General features: G+C 56.2%; 1 protein-coding gene across 1 annotated transcript in view; it reads left to right on the top strand.

The window, feature by feature from the left end:
- FBLN1 (fibulin 1) overlaps positions 1-20,220 on the top strand; it is a 79,833-nt gene extending 59,613 nt beyond the window's left edge. The window contains 2 exon segments of the mRNA NM_001098029.1: positions 1,218-1,349; positions 19,878-20,220. Coding sequence (NP_001091498.1) covers positions 1,218-1,349; positions 19,878-20,017 — 272 coding nt within the window. The 3' untranslated portion in view covers positions 20,018-20,220.
- Positions 20,221-20,420: the final 200 nt, after the last annotated feature.

A 20,420-nucleotide genomic window follows, 5' to 3' on the forward strand; every position in this document is an offset into this window, starting at 1 on the left:
GGGCAGGAAGCTGCCTTGTGTGCCTTCCTTTGGGGTGTGCGGCCCACGTGCCAGGGCTGGCGTGGTCTCCAGACACCCCCTTCCTCTGTGGAGTCTTCATCCTTCCCCTGTGGCTTTCGGAAGAGCTCCCCACGAGAATTAATTCAGCCAACTGAGCCTCCTGGGTGTCAGGCTGTGGGACGCCGTGGTGAACAAGAGCCCTCCGTCCGTCTCAGGAAGGTTGGACAGGTTGCCTCGTGTCTATACATGGCCTCAGGGTCCGGGGAGTGACTTGGGTGTGCGTACCAGAACACTGAGCCTGGCCGTGGGGGTGGGAGGGCAGGAGAGGCGCCCAGGGACGGGCTCACCGGCAGGAGAGCTGAGCCCCCCACCTCCTCATCCCTCTAGAAAAGGGAGGCGCAGAACCTTTGCAGGGCGGCCCGGACTTGGCTCAGAGAACATCACTGACTGCGGTTTGCCCCGTGCACCATGACGGGTTCCACCAAACCACGCAGATCCTTCCCAAATCCCTTTCCCCCGTGCCGTGGCCCTCCGGCTGGTGCTGACCCACAGTTTGGTGCTACGGGGAGCTGGGCGTGGTTAGAGCTACCTGTTGGCGTCTTGGGCCAGGAAACCTGGAGCCTGACTGTTCACGTGGAGAGGACCCTTAGTGGGCAGCGGCGGGCGCCTGCTTCACTTTATGGTGGGGAGACGGAGGCTCAGAGAGGACTCCCCACCACCCCCCAGATGGCGTAAATCGGGCCCTTGTGCTCCCAGCCCTGATTTCACATCAGGGTCTGCTGATTTCACATCAGGTGGCCTGGGAGATGGACGCAGCCACCCACCCGCTTGGGGCCCGGCCCGAGGAGGGGCTTGCCCGACCCCCATCATGGTGGGGCAGGGACCATCTCGACCTCTCTCCCACATCCTTCATCCGCCCCTCTTCCCCATCTTCCCAGCTTCAGGGAGACTCCTGAGCAATCACCAGTTACTTCCTAGCGCTGGCCTCACCAGCTAATGCGCTCCATGACTTCCGGGAGGATCCAAAGTCTCGCCAGGCCTTGGCTTCCCTGTTGGTGCAAAGGGGGCACAGGCTGTGCCCTGGGGTCCCTCGGGGCCCCTGCACCTTCTCCATGCATGGGGCCCTCGTGTTGGGTTCTCACGGCCCTGGGTCAGGCCTCTCCGGGGTCGCGGGGCCCAGCGCTGCGCCCTCTCCATGCCTCGCTTCTCTCTGGCAGAGATCATCTTCCTCCGGGCCATCACGCCTGCGTATCCTGCCAACCACGCGGACATCATCTTCGACATAACGGATGGGAACCTCCGTGACTCTTTCGACATCATCAAGCGCTACATGGACGGCATGACTGTGGGTGAGTGGCCGGAGACAGCAGGTTCAGCCAGATGCCCCTGGTCCTCCAGCCCGTCGTGGCTCAGCCGAGGCCTGTCGCAGACCAGCCCGGCTCCCGCCCGGGTGCCCTGGTCCTTCAGGGCCCAGCTGGAAACCTGCACCTGTCACTCACGGTGCGAAAAGCGTCCAGCAGGGCGGAGCCACCTGCTCTCGGGTGATCCCGGGAGCCTCAGTCTCCCCACCTGCAGCTGTTGTTTGCTGTTTAGCTGCTAAGTCGGGTGTGACTCATTTGCGACCCCGTGGACTGTGGCCCACCTGGCTCCTCTGACCATGGGATTCTCCAGGCAAAAATACTGGAGTGGGTTGCCCTTTCCTTCGCCAGGGGATCTTCCCGAGCCAGGGATCGACCCCTCCTCTCCTGCGTTGCAGGCAGATTCTTTACCACTGAGCCTCCTGGGAAGCCCCTCCAGGTCTCCTAGGTCCTGGATTTTGTTGGCCTGGGCGGAGCGTTATGGAACGTGGTCTGTAGGTGGCACTGTTGGTTCTCAGAACCCCATCCCTGAGGCCGCAGTCCTGACTGATGGTTGTGGAGCTGCAGCTGGAGACAGGATCGTTAAGTCCTCTGTTGCCAAAGAGCCATTTATAGCGACTTTACAAGCTCTTAAATGGGTTTGCATGTTGTAAACATGACTGAGTCATCTGCGGGCCCCCCCGCCCCCGGCCTCCTCCTCCACTAGCTGGCAGCAAGAATAATTAGTTAATTACAATTAATAGTACAGGAGTCCTCGCTGGGATTCGAAGGGGAGGGCGTGCAGCCATAAAACTTGCTGCTTGCCCCTGAGTCACTGCCCGCCCTGGGCCTCAGTTTCCCCCACTGTTAGGTGGAGCGATGCATTACAGGACCTTCAGGCGCCTGGGGATGGGGGCAGGCAGGAGGAAGCGGGGTCGAGGGTTTGTGTGCCCCCCGCTGCCCCCCAACCCCCTGGCATGGGGGTTGGTGAACAGCTCGCGGGCACCTGCACACAGCAGCCTGCCTGGGACCGCCTTTGTGCTTGACGCTGGGCCGGCAGGCGTGGCTGCAGCACGGCCGCCCTGGGGCCACTTCTCAGCTCTTAGACCGCTGGAGATGGAGTCAGATCTTTCCGACGCACTCGTTCATTCTTTGGGTTTCTGGGCTCTTCCCTCTCTGTGCTGGCCCCGGGCCTGGCGCTGTGCATACAGAGATGGGTCAGTACCCACACAGCCCCTGCCCCTGAGGGCTTTGCATTCCACCGGGTGGCAGTGGGGAGGCAGAAACAGGTCATGGGAACGTAGTGGTGGAGAGACAGTGACGAGCAGCTGCGAGGCCTCGCTGGGGACTCAGACAGTGCTCGTGTCTTCGGTTCCCAGCTAAACCCTTCCTGGAGTGACCTGAGCCAGGGGCTGGGCGCAGCTGGGCCCAGAGCCAGTGCTCACAGCACGTTTTTCTAGCCGCCTTGATACTCCAAATAGAACCAACCTGGGAGCCTGTGTTTCTTGGGTTCCCATCCACTGGGACAGAAAATCCTGGCACCTCGGAGCCTGGAGGCTCCCGGAGGCCACCCCTTCCAACTCCTTCTTGGAGGGGGACTCCCGAGCAGCGAGGGGGAGCTGGCCGGTCTTCCCAGGGTGACTCGGGCCAGGGCGGGGGTGGGCGAGGAGGGGACAGACCCCGGTGTGAGAGGCGACCACGGGTTCCACCATGGAATCACAGCATCCTCTCCTGCCGCGTTTGGTCCCGCGGGCCCTGGTCTTCGGATTCAGTGCTGGGGGAGGGCCCAGGCTGGCCTTGGGGAAGTCGTCCTGCTGCAGTCCGGCCTCCTGGGTGGGCTGGGTGTCTTCAGCTTCTCAGTCCGTTTGCCGGACGTCTTGTCTGGTTGGGCTGCTGGGGTTTGCCAGTGAGCTCTCCCACGTGGAGAGTGAAGGCCAGCGGGGACGGGGGTCTCCCTGGGGTGCGACCCAGGCTGTGCTGGGCTCCCGTCTCAACACCCGCGGGCGCTGCCTTGTTTCTCTCCTTGAAGCATCTCGCCTGGACTTCTTTATCCGCTGCTCCCTCCAGCGCCTCTCCTGCCCCAAAGAATTCCTGTGCCCCCTGGAGCATCTGGACTCTGAGGGTAGCCACCCTGGCACACGCCAGGCCTGGGCATGGGCCTGTCCACCTGTGATGGCTTGTTCTGCCACTTGTTCTGCCACTGGACTCCAGCCCAGTCTGAGCGGCATGGGAGCCAGCCGTCACTGGGCACACTCACCCCCGCATCCCGTCTCGGTCTTTGCAGACGCCTCTGGGGCCGTGATTGTCTCCATCAGGCAGAGGAGGGAGCTAAGGAAATGACCGCCTTGAGACTGAGCTACGAAAACCGCAGGGCCCCGTTTGCAGGCGTGTTTTCAGCTGTGCATTCTTGTTTCAAGCAATGTCTTAGAAACCCTCTAAGTCCGTGCAGAGGAAGAAAGTGTTTTGTGGGCCACTCGGGCCTCCCGTGGGGGGCTCCTGGGCCCATTGACACCCCCCTGGGCAGCCCCCTGCTGCTTTCAGCACCTGGGAAGGGGCGGCACCTACTCATAGGCTGAACCCCTGCCTGCTCTAGGCTTCACCCTGAGTGGACATTGGGCACTGGGTCAGGAAGGCTTCCTGAAAGAGGTGAGGTCTGAGCTGGGTTGTGATGCACGTGAAGGAGCAGCTGACACTCAGTGCTGGAAGCGAGTTCTTCGTCACCGCCATACACTGCGGCATGTTGGGCATCTCCCGTCAACAGAGGAGGGACCGATGGCCAGAGAAGGCAGGTGTGGTTTGTCCTAGGCTCCCCTGCTGCTGGAGGTGGAGCAGGCCTAGAGCCCAGTCTTCCCCAGACACCCGGAGCTGGAGCTCTCGGACGGTGGGTGTTGACTCGGGCAGAATTACCAAGAGTTTGTGTCCCAGAAAATTAACCAGTGCACAAGCCGCCAAGACCGTGAGACATGAATGTCGTTGCTCCCCCAGATAGCAGAAGAAGGAGAAAGCACTCCAAGCTGATTAAGAACCTGAAAGGGCCAGACCTTCCCCTAATGCGTCCTTTAAAAACCAGCTCTCCGCAGGGATAAAGGTGGCTCTGAGCAGGGCTGAGCTGCTCTCTCTGTAAAGCCGGGTGCAGCCGCCCTGTTACATTCCTCTTTCACCAGCTGTCAATGAAAAATGAAGAATGCATTTTCGACCTGGGCAAAAAATGCTCTATTAATGCCTGAGGTATTCTCGGGCCACTACAAAGCCTTCCTTATCCAGCCCCGGCTTCGCTCTCCGCCCAGCAGAGCACTGGCTGTGATCAGGGGCTGCTCCAGGAGGGGTCTTTCAGGTAATAGTTCCTGGAGATGAGTAACGCAGAGCCGTGGTGAGGTGGGTGCAGTCTGTGTACCGTCAGCAGCCAGCAACAGGGGACCCTCCCCCGGGACTCCCCAGGCCCCTGGGTGGTTGGTGGTATCTGAGCCTCAGCCCTCCCTGACCCCTCCTCGCTCACTACTCCTTTTAAACTGATTTTCTAAGGAGAGGGAGGAAAAAACGTCTGTCTATATAGAGGGTGTGCTTTGCCAAAATTTCTACTAGAACCTCCCCAAAGCCAATAGGAACCAGACAGCACTCAGCTCAAGCTACTTTTTAGACCCAGTGGTTGATTTCGTGAATGGCCCTCTCGATCCTTGGTGGGCATCACCGTTTCTATAGGAAAAAAAAACGAAGAGCATCAGTGTCAGTTGGCAAGCAGGTGTGCTGGACGTCCAGTCTGTTCTGGGTTGTTCCCTGGGCTCCTCATCCGCCCCTGGGTCCCCTGAGAAACAGAGGTGCTCCTATCTTCAGCTCCTGCCTGGGTACCATGGCAACCAGTCATGCTCCCAATAAAGTCTGAATGAATGGAGATGGTCCAGCTCACCTTGTAAGGCTTCCCAGTGGTAAAGAATCCGCCTGCTAATGCAGGAGATGCAGAAGACGTGGGTTCGATTCCTGGGTCGGGAAGATCCCCCTGGAGGAGGAAATAGCAACCCACTCCAGGATTCTTGCCTGGAGAATCCCACGGACAGAGGAGTCTGGTGGGCTGCAGGCCATGGGGTCACAAAAGTGTGGGACACGACTGAGTGACTGAGCACATACGCATGGACATGGGTTAGGTTGAGGACGGATATTCCCTAATTGCGGACACCATTCTTGTCATTTGACGAAATGATAAGGAAGCTCCTAGCACCACGTGGCATATAGTAGGTGCAGTCAGTATTCGTGGAACCCAAACCTTTTCCCACAGCCCACGTTGTCTGTGCCAAAGCCTCTAAATTTGGCCCATATGTCACCACCCTAATAACAATATCCTCACTCCCCGTCCTCAAGTGAACCAGAAGCTTTTACATTTTGAAAGAGCATTCTAAGTTTTTTTTGTGAGCATACAAGGACTGTTACTGTATTTCACTTTGGAAAAATATCAATGGCTGGGGTGGCCCTTTTAGGGCAAAACACTCTGGAGCCTCTGCTTCCACAGTTGGAGCACTGAGCTTGGGGTCAGATGTCCCAGCAGGGTTCTTGCTTGGTTGTCTGCTTCTAGCTGTGTGACCTCCGGCAGGTCTCACAACCTCTTAGAGCCTCGGTTTTCTTCTCAGTGAGATTGCCGTAGTAATGCTTGCCTTGCCAGGGTATAAACACCAGAAGGAGTTATATGTATTGTAACATAGCTGGGTAGGTTGTTAGAGGATAAATGAGCCACTGTGAGGAGGCCGTTTGGGGCTAGAGAGCTGGTGAAGTCTCGGAGCCCCCTGAAAGGACAGGAGAACAGCCGTGGGGTCACATGGGATGCTCCTGGGACTGCTCACCCCAAAGTGGCTCCAGTTACCTGGGAGCTGTGTCATAGGCACCCCTCGTGGCCTGGGCTGATGAGTCAGGCTGGAAGCAGAATGGTGGAGGCCATGCCTCCTGAGTTCTGTCATCCTTGAATTGTTTATTCAACAGGAACCTCCTGGATTCCTACTCCATGCCTAACCCTGTGCTGGGTGCTGGGGAACAAGTTTACACCCAAGCCACAAATCCTGCTCCCAAGAAGTTGCCTCCTGGCTTCCCTAGCATCCTGCCATCTGAGTTCCTACAGTTTATTTTTCAGCAGCAGGTTTTGTCTCTGTTAATGTCTCAGCGAGAGAGACAAGTAATAATGTGTCAAGGCTGCAGTGTACATTGACTATTTTCTGCACTTTACAACCCTGGGGGGTACCATTCACAGCCTCTTCTACGTGCAGTGCACAGCTTAGTCAGCTGTACACAGCAGCCCCAGGACAAGAGCTTGTGAGTAAAGACAGCTGTACCTCAGCCCCTGGCCAGGGGAAGCCTCATGCAAAGCAAAGAGCTTGCCTGCCCAGCCGTCTGCCTTCAAGTCACTCTCGGGCATTCCAGCCTGCAGGGTTCAGATGGCCTCTTTGGAATCTTTACCTCGTAAGGGGTTAAACACACGCGGCTGACCCGTCCGGGAGCCTGATTCGGAAAGCTTGGCCCAGGATCAGTACACATTACGGATGAGATTCAGAAATTCCGCCTAGAAACAGCAGCGCGGCCGTCTCTGCCGGTGATGAGTGATCGGCCCTGTCCTGCTTTCACGGCAAATCCCGGGATTAGGCGCTTTCTCTTCTCCGGGAGGCACAGCCCCCGCCCCGCCCGCTGGGGCCACACCCTGGCCGGCAGCCAAGTCGTTTCCCAGGGGATGCAAAGAGGCGGGCCTCGGCCGACCTCACCTGGAGGCTGGCAGGCCTCGGAGGGCAGGGGGGCGCAGAGGGCAGGCCCGCCCTCTCAGAGGCCTGAGACGGGCGTGAGAGTGACGGACACCAGCGCCTTTTGTGCTGACTGTGCCGGGGCCTCACGGAGCAGCGATGGGCCAGAGGCGTTGGGCCCGGAGCCATCGTGACTCATAGAGAAACAGCTATTCCTGCTGCAAAGGCCTTTGAGGAGGGGGCCCGACACCCAGTTTCACAGAAGCAGAAACTCTCAGAGGCCACCTCCAGGCTGGCACGGGACTCTTAGGGCTCAGAGGGGTCCTCTGCTTCCGTGGGCCTCACTGGACACCTCTCTGCTCCTGCCCATGGACCCGTGCATCACGTGGGCTGCTTCTCACACCTGCTGGCCCCCTGCCCCCGACCCCCGACGTCGTCTCCCAGCCACGAGGTCCACTGGCCTGGCCAGAGCCTCCCTCCTGTCTCAGCAGGGTGCTTCCACATGGTGGTGAAAGGTGCTCCAGCCAGGAGGCTCCGGAAGCCGGGGGCCCTCTGCTTCCCTCCTCCCACCCCCACAGCCGGTTGCTAACGGGTCTGCCAGGTTTTAACCCCACCTTTCACGTCCAGTCCTGCCGCCCGGCTGGAGACGTCTTCAGCCTCAGCTTGCTCATCTGCTCCGCAGCGTCCAGCATTCTTCCCTCCCACTTCCCTCCACTCTGCTCCAGACACACCAGCCCACGCCCCAGCCCCCAGCCCATGGCCTCTCTCATCTCCTGGACTTGAGCTATGGCATTCACCTCCTTCTCCTCTTGGTTAAGCTCCTATTCATCGCTCAGAGCCCAAGACAGCCGTCACCTCCTCTCACACGCCCTCCATGCCCCACCCCCCACAGGCAGAGTGGGTGGCTTGCTGCTTTGTGCTCCCAAAGCCCCAGGGCCGAGCTTCTTAGAGGACTCTGGTCTTCATTCTTCTAGCAAATAATGTGTGTGTCCCAAGGGAGCAGGCTCTGCTCTAGGGATGCATCAGCCACCAAGAGACACAGATGTGAATCCTAGCCATGCACATGTTTTCTTCCGGGGTTAGGAACAGCCAGGAGACAAGTATAACATCCGCATTGTCAGGCAGTATGAGTGCTGTGCAGAGGGCGGGGGAGGAGAGGGGAGCGGGCAGCCACTGTACATCTGGTGGTGGGAGACATTCATCTAAGGACCCGGGGAGCTGAGGAGATGAGCTGTGCGGAGATCTGGAAGGGGAGCTCCAGGCAGTGGGGATGGCAGGTGCAAAGGCCCTGAGGCAGAGGCAAGCCTGGCATGTTCGAATTGCATGGGCCCATGAGGCAGGGTCTTGAGGCCACCACAATGGCTTGGGCTTTACTGCCAAGTGAGGTGGGAGCCATAGGAAGGTTTTGGGTTGAGGTGGGAGACGATCCCTCTGGGCGCCTGGGTGACTCTGGGGATCTAGTTTCATGATCAGGGATCAAACCCGGGCCCCCTGCTTTGGAAGTGCAGAGTCTTAGCCTCTGGATATTGTGGCTTGCTCTGTGGGCTTCCCTCATAGCTCAGCTGGTAAAGAATCCGCCTGCAATGCAGCAGACCCCGGTTTGATTCCTGGGTCGGGAAGATCCATTGGAGAAGGGTTAGGCTCCCCACTCCAGTATTCTTGGGTTTCCCTTGTGGCTCAGCTGGTAAAGAATCCGCAATGCGAGAAACCTGGGTTCGATCCCTGGGTTGGGAAGATCCCCTGGAGAAGGGAAAGGCTACCCACTCCAGTATTCTGACCTGGAAAAGTCCATGGGGTCGCAAAGAGTCGAACATAACTGAGTGACTTTCACTTTCTTGCAAAACCTTTCAAAAGACCTGTGATCCAGGCTGGAAGTGACCGTGGCTTTGACCATGTGGCCCCGGCAGGAAGGGTGGGCAGCAGACAGATTCCGGATACATCAGGGGGTGGTGCCAAGTTTTGCTGATGAGTCGGGTGTGAGACAAAGATGACTGCATGGGTCTTGACCTAAAGAACAAGCAGACTGGGGTTGTCAGCAGGTGAGCTGAGGGAAATTGTGGCACGGCAGCTCTGGGGAGGTCGCATGTTCCCTTTGGCATTAAGACTGTGGGCCTTGTGGGACACCCTTGGCCACGCAGGGGTAGAGTAAGTCTGGGAGGTGATCGTGGGTAGATGGCGGCTGGTGCCCAGAGACCAGACACGCTCATGGAGGAAATGAGCATCCTCTGTCGTCCCCTTCTCCTCTTGCCCCCAATCCCTCCCAGCATCACAGTCTTTTCCAATGAGTCAACTCTTCGCATGAGGTGGCCAAAGTACTGGAGTTTCAGCTTTAGCATCATTTCTTCCAAAGAAATCCCAGGGCTGATCTCCTTCAGAATGGACTGGTTGGATCTCCTTGCAGTCCAAGGGACTCTCAAGAGTCTTCTCCAACACCACAGTTCAAAAGCATCAATTCTTTGGCGCTCAGCCTTCTTCACAGTCCAACTCTCACATCCATACATGACCACAGGAAAAACCATAGCCTTGACTAGACGAACCTTTGTTGGCAAAGTAATGTCTCTGCTTTTCAGTATGCTATCTAGGTTGGTCATAACTTTCCTTCCAAGGTGTAAGCGTCTTTTAATTTCATGGCTGCAGTCACCATCTGCAGTGATTTTGGACCCCCCAAAAAATAAAGTCGGACACTGTTTCCACTGGTTCCCCATCTATTTCCCATGAACTGATGGGACCAGATGCCATGATCTTCGTTTTCTGAATGTTGAGCTTTAAGCCAACTTTTTCACTCTCCACTTTCACTTTCATCAAGAGGCTTTTGAGTTCCTCTTCACTTTCTGCCGTAAGGGTGGTGTCATCTGCATATCTGAGGTTACTGATATTTCTCCTGGCAATCTTGATTCCAGCTTGTGTTTCTTCCAGTCCAGCGTTTCTCATGATGTACTCTGCATATAAGTTAAATAAGCAGGGTGACAATATACAGCCTTGACATACTCCTTTTCCTATTTGGAACCATGAGGACAAAGGATTCACCACTGGGTTCAGTATCGCCCCAGCTGATGGCGACCTTGACCAGGCCATTCTCAGTGGAGTGGGGTCAAGGGGAGACACGTCAGGGTGGGAGCACTGGAGGCACCACAGGGGGACTCCTTCCAGAAGGTCTGCTGTGCGTGCGAATGGAGAAATGCTGGTGCCAGTTGCGGGGGGGGGGAGGGGGGCGGTGTGGTCACGGCATTGTGAGTTTTTTTTTAAGATTTATTTATTTAATTTGGCTGCACTGGGTCTTAGGTGCATCATGTGAGCACTAGTGAGCATGTGGGATGTAGTTCCTGACCAGGGATTGAACCTGGGCCCCCTGCGTTGGGAGCGCAGACTCTTAGCCACTGGACCACCAGGGAAGTCCCCATTGTGTGTTTTGCTTGGCTTCCTCTTCCACCGGTTGTACATTTCTGGAGGCAAGAGCCTACGAGGGCTCATCTGTGCCATGCCCCCTGTCACTCTGTGTGTCTCTCTTTCTTGCACACCCCTGCGTGCACACGTGTGTGCACACAGCATGCCCACTAGGAGGTGCCCAGGCCCGGTGCCCAGCAGGCTGCAGGGTCACGCTTGCCTGCTCACGCACAGAGTCACCAGGGGGTTAAATGAGCCCAGAGCGGGCTCTCGGCATCTCCCGAGTTCTCCGGCGGATCGGCCGTGTCCAGAATGATTTGTGATGCTCTTACCGCTGCTGTTATGCACCTTCTGAAAAGCCTTTGAGATCACCGGCACGTTAATAAATTATTCTTTTTTTTTTTAAGAAAATGAAGTGTTTTTAGCCAAACAGCTGCAGAGGCATGTTGTGTGAAATTAGGGGGGGAAAAAGGAGTCTGATGATGATACGGATCTTCCGACGGCCTCACCTGACAACCGTAACTACACAGAGGACCCAGACACCCACCATCAGCCACTGTCACCACGCGCTTCCCGCGGCCTCAGAGCCAGGTGTTCCCAGACGGAGCGTCCCATCTGTGCTCATGGCTGAGAACTCCGAGTGCCGGGTCCTCGACGGTCACAGTCGTCTCAACAGCAAGGGCACTGCTGCGTGCTGGACACTCCCAGCATGTAGGCCACACGTCCTGTGTCCCTTGGGTTTCCCTGATGGCTCAGTAGTCAAGAATCCCCCTGCCAATGCAGGAGACAAGGGTTCAATCCGTGGGTAGGGAAGATCCTCTGGAGGAGGAACCCACTCCATGTGTGCAACCCACTCCAGTATTCTTGCCTGGAGAATCCCCATGGACAGAGGAGTCTGGTGGGCTGCAGTTCATGGGGTCGCACAGTGTCGGACATGACTGAGCGATTGAACGACAGCTGTGTCACTTATCCCTGTGGGAGATGGCCCCATTCTCCAGGTGAGGACACTTGAGGCTCAGAGGGGCTTCCAGGCTCGGGGGGCATGACTGAGGCCTGCACACAGCCTGGTGGGGCTGGATGTGGGGTTTCTGCTGCCACGACCGTCCTGTGTGACCTTGAACCAGGCAGAGTCCTCCTCTTTGAGGTCTGTCCCAGCCCTGAGATTTCTCATCTGGGGGCACCTGGAGACATGCAAGGGGGCTGATGAGTTTGGGTCTAGCGATGGGGAAGGGGCCCCAGCAGGAAGTGAGTGGGGCTGATCCAGGTGGGAGGACTCGCAGAGAAAGAGGGGAGGACTCTCGCCCTTCCCATTACTGTTGCATCCTGGGCCAGCCTGGTAAAAGCAGGTGCATCAGACGGCAAATCCCTTCTGGAAAACTGCCCAGGCTGTCTCTCCCTCCGGTGAGGCCAGGCGGCTTGGTGGAAGGGCAATGGCCCAGGGTCTGGCTTCGGGGGCAGGTTTGCTGTTTCTGGTTCAGAACTCATTTCACCCCCAGACCCCCGTTGCTCCTCCTGGAACCATGAGGCCCCAGCGTGTGTGGCTGAGCTGTTGGGGGAGGAGATGGTGGACGGGGGTGTCTTCATACCCACCACGTGCCCCTGGAAATGCTGGTTCCTGCATCCAGGAAGGAGCCTGGAAGGCTTCGTGTGGAGCTGACGTTTCTTTTCCTCTTTCTGCCCGAGGGAGAGGCGGGCCCCCGGGGGTTGGCTCCGGTTCCCTGCTGCTTCCCCACGTAGACCCTCAGGTTTGGTTGTGAGAGACCCGGGAGGAAGTGTGTTTATGAGAGCCGAGAAGTCGGGAGGATGGTTCTGCTGAGGCCGACTTTAAATCTGCGACTGAGACCCCTGTCCTCCACCTTCCAAGCTCTTACTGGGTGTTTTTCAGGCAAGAACAGAAGACAGGGATTGGGGAGCTCCGTTCCTTCACCGCCCATGACCGATATGATTGCCCTGTAGTTCCTCTCTGCCGTTTTTGCCCTGTATGGATGACTCAGCCAAGGGCAGTACATTCTGGAAGTTTCCTCCACACCACATTAGGGCAGGTGCGGTCAGGTGGAGAGAACTAAGCTCAGGGTCCGTCCCGTCTGGGTAGCGCTGTGCCCTGAGAGCCCTGTGATCAGGGACGTTAGCCCACAGAGCCCCGAGCTCCTCCCCGGTGGGAGGGAGGTGATGGTCCTTCCCCCCCGAGGAGTGTGGGGACCACGGGAAGGAACAGTGGACGCGGGGGCCCATCCGTTCCCATCTCCTCCCCTGCTGTGGACCTCCTTCCCGGCCCATCACCACTATAGCTTTGGACGTTAGACATACGGGCCGTATTTCTTCCTGTTCGTGTGTTTTCCTCTTTGCCTTCGGTCTGTGCTGCTCATTCTGGCCTGGAGTTATCCCTGTTGAGGAAAATGTCCTGAGATCCTGGTGATGGTTTGCTTTTTCCCCAGTCTCCCGCTGTGTTAGTGTTTGGTGAAACCACATGGGTCTCCTCTGAGCTCCAAGATTCTTGGTCCTGGCACCTTGTCCAAACAGGCCGACTCGTCACCTCTCCCGGGCTCGTGGCTCAGTGTGGCAGCCGCTGGGGTCAGACAGGGAGGCCTGGTTCTCACCTGTTGCCTTTCTGCTTCCACATGGGCCACACCCGAAAACCCAGCGACCTCTGGCTATCATCCGTTCCTTCCCACCAGTTTTGTTTCTCCGGGTGATAACTTTCAACTTCATGAACTGTGCTTCCTGCTTCGGTCTCTAGTTCACGCGTTCATTTAGCGATTCACTTACTGCGGGCCTCCTATGTGGCAGGTCTGTAGTAGGACCAAGGACCTACTATGTTCCAAGAACCAGAGATAGGAGAGTGACCAGGACAACCTCCCTGGTGGCGCAGCGGATAAGAGTCCGCCTGCCAGTGCAGGGGACGCGGGTTTGATCCCTGGTCCTGGAAGGCCCCACAGGCCGCAGAGCAGCTAAGCCTATGTGCCCACAGCTACTGAAGCCCTCGCACCCTGACCCTGTGCTTTGCAGCAAGAGAGGCCGCCGCAACGAAGAGTAGCCCCTGCTCGCTGCAACTAGAGAAATCCTGCTTGCAGCAACGAAGGCCCAGTGCAACTAAACATTAATTAATTAAATTTTAAAAAGATTGACCGGAAAAGAAAGTCTGTGCCCTTGACCTCTGGCCTCACATGGCAGTGGGGAGACCCTGACAACTGAGAAGACCAATGACTCCGTACCCTGATTTCAGGTAGCAACCACGTCTTATTCTCATCTGATGCTGACTTTCTTCCTTCTGCCTTTATTTCAACTTGAAGCTCTGTCTTTTGAAAAGCACAGTTCATTTCCACTGGCGTGAGGTACCATGCCGTCTCTGGATGGATCATCATTTTTGCTAAGATGCTCTTCAACAGCCCTGTTCACGCCATTACACTTGGTCTGTTAGAATCGCAGGACTTCTGAGTCAGAGGCTGAACTTCAGAAAGACGGTGTCTCGTACAAGGTCACAGGGCTGCTCGGTGAGGACGCAGCAGAGCAATGCCAGGCTGTGATTCCAGGTCTCCGCAGACCAGTGTCTCGTGCAGAGGCCCTCATGGATGATCCTCCTCCTTTCAGACAACCTGTGGATGATCAGTTGCGACCCCAGTCAAGCGGCAGAAGCCTGGGGATGGCTGCAGGGGCCTGGAATCCAGACCACAGTCCCCAGGAGGCGATGGAGGTCTCCTGCTGGACACTTGGGCTCTGTGTTCGGGCTCCTGGCACATCGGCTGCAATTTACAAAGCAGAGACGAGACATGAAGGTGAAGTGCCCGAGGGGACCTACATTTTTCAAAGGAAAAAAAAAAAGACTTAATTATATCTTTCAGAGGCACAGACACGCCGAGGAATACCAGCAGTGTCTGGGACCCGAAGCAGAAATGCCAAAGATGAGGATTTGGAAGATTAACACAGTTGAACTCGGCATCATGGCCTTTTTTTTTTTCCTGGGGCTCTTGAAAGTTAGGGAGGTAAACACCCCAGCAGGGAAGATGGACAAGGCAGGCATGCTGGAAAGAGCCTTTCCCTCTCTCCTGCATTTTGCTGCAGGAATGGTCTTTCCACATAAAGCTGCTCCCGCTCAGAGCCTTCAGTGGCCCCTTCCCTTCAGGACAAAGGTTTGAGGGGCCCTCAGGGAGTAGGGTCCCTCTTCCCTCCCCTCGCTCCTTCTTCTCTTTTCTCTCTCTTCCTCTGCCTTCATCCCACGGGATAATTGTGACGGTGCTCCCACTATGTCCCGCCCCGGGCCCTGCGCTGCAGACAGTGGACAGAGATGAACGTGATGTAGACCCTGCGTCCGCAGGGGAGTCGACTGTGAGGGTTCCCTCGAGGGAGACCAGGTACCAGGTGACGCAGAGTGGGGCTGGCAAGGCTTCGTGAGAGAGGACGCAGGCGGTCTAGCCGGTCCCCAGCGCCTGGTGCAGAGCGGATGCCAGCCACACATCTGTAGAAGCAAGTGACGGATGCAGCTGGACCCCTGGTGGAGGTTCAGTTTCTAATGTCTGTGATGCCACATTTGGGCAGCAAGGGTTTGTCTAGTTCCCTCTCTTGTTTCCCTGCACCCAGAAGGTTGATGGTGGTTCTGAAAGAACAGTTGTCTAGAATCGGTGGCGGTGAGGAGGGCAGGAGACTACTGCTCTGGGTTCCAGTCCTGTGAGTCTGACAAGGTGTGAGGTCCCTGAGGAAGCCCTTTACCACCTCCTTACCCTCCTCTGTCTGTCTTTCCCCAGGATTAACTCTGTTCCCAGAACTGACTGAAACCTTCACACTTGGGGCCTTTGCACAGGTCCTACCAACCTTGGGCCTCCCTGGTGGCTCAGATGATAAAGAATCTGCCTGCAGTGTGGAATACCTGGGTTCGATCCCTTGGTTGGGAAGATCCCCTGGGGAAGGAAATGGTAACCCACTCCAGTATTCTCACTCCATGAGAATTCCACGGACAGAGGAGCCTGGCTGCAGTCCATGGGGGTCGCAAAGAGTCGGACACGACTGAGCTCCTGACACCTTCACTTTACTTACCTCGTTGGCTCCTACTTGGTCGTTTTTATTTTAAACTCATTTATTTTTTGGCTGCGCTGGGCTTCTCACTGCTGTGGCTTCTCTTGTGGAGCACAGGCTGTAGGCACTCGGGCCACAGTATCTGTGGCACGTGCTCCATGGCTCCATGGAGCTTACTCGCTCCATGGCATGTGGGATCCTCCCTGACCAGGGATCAAACCAGTGTCTCTTGGATTGTGAGGCAGATTCTAAACACTGGACCACCAGGGAAGCCCCCGGCTTAGTATTTAAAATCCAATTTGAAGTCAGCTCCTCTGTAGAATCTTCCTTAAACTTCCCTCGTGCAGAATGGCCTCTACTGGATGGATGGATGGATGACGGGTGAATGGATGTGTAGGTGAATGGATGGATGAAGGATGGTGGGTGGATGGATGGATGATTGGATGGGTGGGTGGATGGATGGGTGGGAAAGCTGTGAAGAAAGAAGTGATATCAGGAGAAAGTCTAGGTTCAGTGAAGGTGAGGACCAGGAAGTGGATCTCAAGCTTGAACTAACCTGGGAATGAAGGGAGCGTATTCACTGAAATCAGAGCCCCCAGGAAGTGTGGCTAGGCTGAAGAAGTGGTCAGATCCACAGAGTGGGTGTGGCCTGGGATGTGGACCCCAGGTCACAGGAGAAGGCCAGGGCGGCTGACCCCCTGCTCACCTGCTGTGTCACTCCCACAATGCCTTGTTTAACCCTTGCAGATGCCTGTGTCTTCCACCTCAGTCGTTCTCTTGTTAAATGCAAAGATCCTGAGACAATCCAGGCCCTGAGTGTGACCTACATCTGAAGTTCAGCCTTCTGCTCCCTCTTCCCCTTCTCAACGCCCTTCTTCTCTAAAGCAGCTCTTAGCTTCCTTTAGTGTTCTGTTTGGCCTCTTAGCTGTTTACAGTTGGAACACTTAGCCAACAGCGTGACGTTCTGGTCTTTAGGCATCATAGAAACTAAACCTCATGAAGTGCCCTAACAGTACATATTGAGATTTAAATATATTTTCTATACATCCAGAGCTTTCCTTTCTCGTCAATGTTTAAGGCAGTCTAATAAAAATGTCCAGCATTTGCTCTGTTTTTCAATCATGGAGGAATCCGGTCCTACTCGCACTGAAATTCATATCACACTGGAATGCTGTGGCGCTTTATGGGATCCAGCGCTTATTTCTGAGGGGGAAGCAGCACATGGCCTTGGGATGGTTTTGTTTCTGACTCTGAAGATGGCCGTTTAATCCCTGTTTCACAGAGGAGGAAGTGGGGACTCAAAATTTCAGTAACCAACCTGGAATCATGCTTCTGACTGAGGTCAGCTGGACTCAAACCTTGTGTCCTGAAAGGGCTTCCCTTGTGGCTTAAACAGTAAAGAATCTGCCTGCGATGCAGGAGACCCAGGTTCAATCCCTGGTCGAGAAGATCCAGTGGAGAAGGGAATGGCTACTCACTGCAGTATTCTTGCCTGGAGAAATCCATGGACAGAGGAACCTGGCAGGCTACAGTCCATGGGGTCGCAAAGAGTCAGACACGATTGAGCAACTAACAACAACAACAATATATACTTTGTATTTATAATAATTAAACTATATATATATTTATGTGTGTGTGTGCTGCGTGTGTGCTATGTCACTTCAGTCATGTCTGAAGTGACTTACACTCTTTGCAACTCTATGGACTGCAGCCCACCAGGCTCCTCTGTCCATGGGATTCTCCAGGCAAGAATACTGGAGTGGGCTGCCATGCCCTCCTCCAGAGCATCTTCCCAACCCAGGGATTGAACCCACGTCTTTTTGCGTCTCCTGCATTGGCAGGTGGGTTCCTTACTGCTTGCTCCACCTGGGAAGCCCATATATTTATATATCATATATTAATTATATGATATTGAAAGGGCTACAGTCCATAGGGTCGCAAAGAGTCGGACACGATTGAAGCACCTTAGCGTGCGTGCACACACACACACACAGTATCATGATAATATATAGAAATAAATACGTGTCTGATCATAGCTTGCGGAAGTGTTCCCTCCACCTCGTTGCTCTCTGTCCTAAACTAGCTCTCAGGCTCACTGAGCCTCTCACCTCTTTCCTTCAAGCCCCCTGAGCCCTCTGAGCACTGCCCCAGGGATGCGTGCAGGGGACCGAGGCCACTGAGGCTGGTGGCGCCGGTGGCGGTCTCCGGCCTGGGGAGAGGAGACGGTCACGCTGGTGAGGGCTGAGGGACTGGAGAGTCTGGGGCCGTGCTTGCCACAGGGGCCATGGGCAAACCGAGAGTGGCGACAAGCCCCCGTCTTTAGCCGGGAGCTGATGATGCTCGTGGGCGTTCAGACAGGACAGAACTGGGATGTCATCGCCAGGCAGGGGCAGAGAAAGGGTGCTGACAGCCCACCGAAGCTTCTGCTTATCTTTCCATCAGAGCTAGAGCCCTTGTTTGCTTAGAATAGCCTGGAATTCCACCCTACTGCTGGGCTCTTCACCTTTGAAACACAAGCCCAGGGAGTGAAAGGGGGGATGGCATGCCCAAATCCCCTTCCTGACCATGAACTTGGTGGTCTTGACCGAGAACCGGCCACGGGTGCAAAAGGCCTTGGGCCCCTGTAGACTCCCCAGAGCCTTCGCTGATCTCAGCATGGGTGTGAAGTGCCACGCTGGGTGCACATTTCCCAAGTCAGCGGCAGGGCTGTTTGTACAAACCAGCCTGCAGTCAGCAGTTGGACGCAGCAAACACTCTGCGTTCTGGCTGGTTCTCAGGCTCCAGGGTGTTGTTTGTAGACAGCCCTGCAGTGATGGGTGGTTCTTGACCCCGCCTTCAGTGACGTCACGTTGGGCTTGAAAATTGTCATATGGCACGACCAGACGACCAGCTGCTCCAGCACACCCCTGCGCCACACGGCTTTGGGCAAGTCCTAATATCAGAGCGGGGGCGATGGAAGAGGGTCCCTCCTAAATGTCAACAGCTGTAGGGGTGGCACCTGCTCTGTGCCAGGCACGGGGATCTGCGGGGAGAGAGGCACTTTCTCCAGGAAGCCTTTCCTGACTCCCCCGCCTCCCTCACCTCCATCCTCACCCCCGCTGGACAGCGTGTGGACTTCTGTCAGAGCACGGCACTCACCTAGGTCCCCACTGACTTTGAAACCAGGGTTCTGTTTGTTTTCTTGGCATCACCATGAACGGTGCCTGGTACCTGTTGAGGAATGCATGAACGCGTGCAGAAGTGAGGCAGTGAGCCCACCCGTCCGGCAGGGAGGTGGCCCTGCACCCCTGGAGCTCACACCATGGTGGACGCCGAGCTGGGGGCGGGGGCGGGGCGGGATCAGTCAGTGCAAAGCACAGGCTCACGTGGCATCATCTGCTCGATGAGGAATCTGAGGTCCTGAGAGGGTGGTGGGCTCTCCACGTCCAGCCAGGAGGAGAGCATCTAGTCCCCGAGTGCAGGGGCATTCTCTCCGTGAGATGCTGGGTGCCCTGCGTGGGCAGGCAGCAACGTCAGGGTCCGGCCTGGAGACATGGAACTTGCGGGGACAGGACACTTGGGGTTGTTCCTCCTCCACTGCGACTGAGCTGAACTTATCTGCCCTTCCCTCTGAGCCCTGTCTGGGGAGGCCACCATCATGGCCTTTGCCGGGTCCCTGCTGTGGTCCAGGCAGACCTCCCTGCCACCCCCCAGGAGCTTTACACGGCAGGCTTCTGCTTCCCCGGACAGACACCTGTCTCCCCCGTGCCGTCTGTCCTTCTGATTGCCCTGACCCGTCTCTGCTGCTCGAACTGGACTCGAGCTGCCTCTTGCTCACCATGAACACTGGGCAAGGGTTCAGGTGTCACCCTTCAAAAAAGAGGTGTGGAGAAAGAAGGACCCAGGAGTGTGTCCCATAGGGAACTAGGCCTTCTCTGCTCAGATAAAAGGTTTCCAGGCCCCCAGGACAGTCCTCAACGTGAGAGACTGGGGGAAGAGGCTCACACAATCTTTGTTTCCTCCCATGGGTCACAAGTGGGCACAGTGGGTTAGGAGAGACTGGGACGGGTGTCTTCTGGGCATCTGCTCCATGCCAGGCCCTTTATCTAGACTCTTAGTTCTTGGTTGGATAGACGGTGGTAGAGGAGGAAAGCAGGCTCACAGAAGAGGAGCTGGCAGGAGTAAGGCAAGGACTCCAAAGCCCACGCGCACAGACTCACAGGGCGAGCTGCTCACAGCGGACGGGCTGCAGAGAGCCCGCTGTCACTCGTCCCCAGGGATGATGGCAGAGCCCGGGGGTGATCACTTGGAGGGAGATGCAAGCACCTGGCTCAGGCGGGACTTGATGAGGTCCGAGCACTCCTGCAGCTCTGAAAATCCCGGAGGGAAATCGTGTCCCCGGTCTCCACGTTGCTTCAGTCCCTGCTAACTCCCCACACACCTTCTGCTCTCTCCCCAGGCGTCGTGCGCCAGGTGCGGCCCATCGTGGGCCCGTTCCACGCCGTCCTGAAGCTGGAGATGAACTACGTGGTTGGGGGTGTGGTGTCGCACCGGAATGTCGTCAGCGTCCACATCTTCGTCTCTGAGTACTGGTTCTGAGGGGCCGGCTCGCAGCGCAGCCAAGTCATCGCCCTGTGACGACGCCCTGTCCCCGTTTGTAGCACCCAGACATATCTCGGTTTTATGTATCTGTTTGTAGTGTTAGGCTGACATGTATTAAGCTGGGCCAGATGAATTAAGTCCATCTGTTGTCTTTTGGTGTTTAAATAATGAGTCCAATGACTTAAGTGTTTGGTTGAAAACCTTGCTTCTCTTCTAACACAAAGGTTAAATTTTGCTCCCTTTTCCCATCTCTGGGCTGGGCGTTGCTAAATGACCAAGAGGGGAAAAAAAACATTTTTCAAGGGGCAGCTAAGTCCAAATGGCAAGAGAAGACCAGTTCTTGCCCTGATTTTATGAAATTTTGACATTTGGTACTTTTTTTTGCCAATCAAGTTTTGTG

The sequence above is a fragment of the Bos taurus genome, chromosome 5 (assembly GCF_002263795.3).
Source record: "Bos taurus isolate L1 Dominette 01449 registration number 42190680 breed Hereford chromosome 5, ARS-UCD2.0, whole genome shotgun sequence".
NCBI lineage: Eukaryota > Metazoa > Chordata > Mammalia > Artiodactyla > Bovidae > Bos > Bos taurus.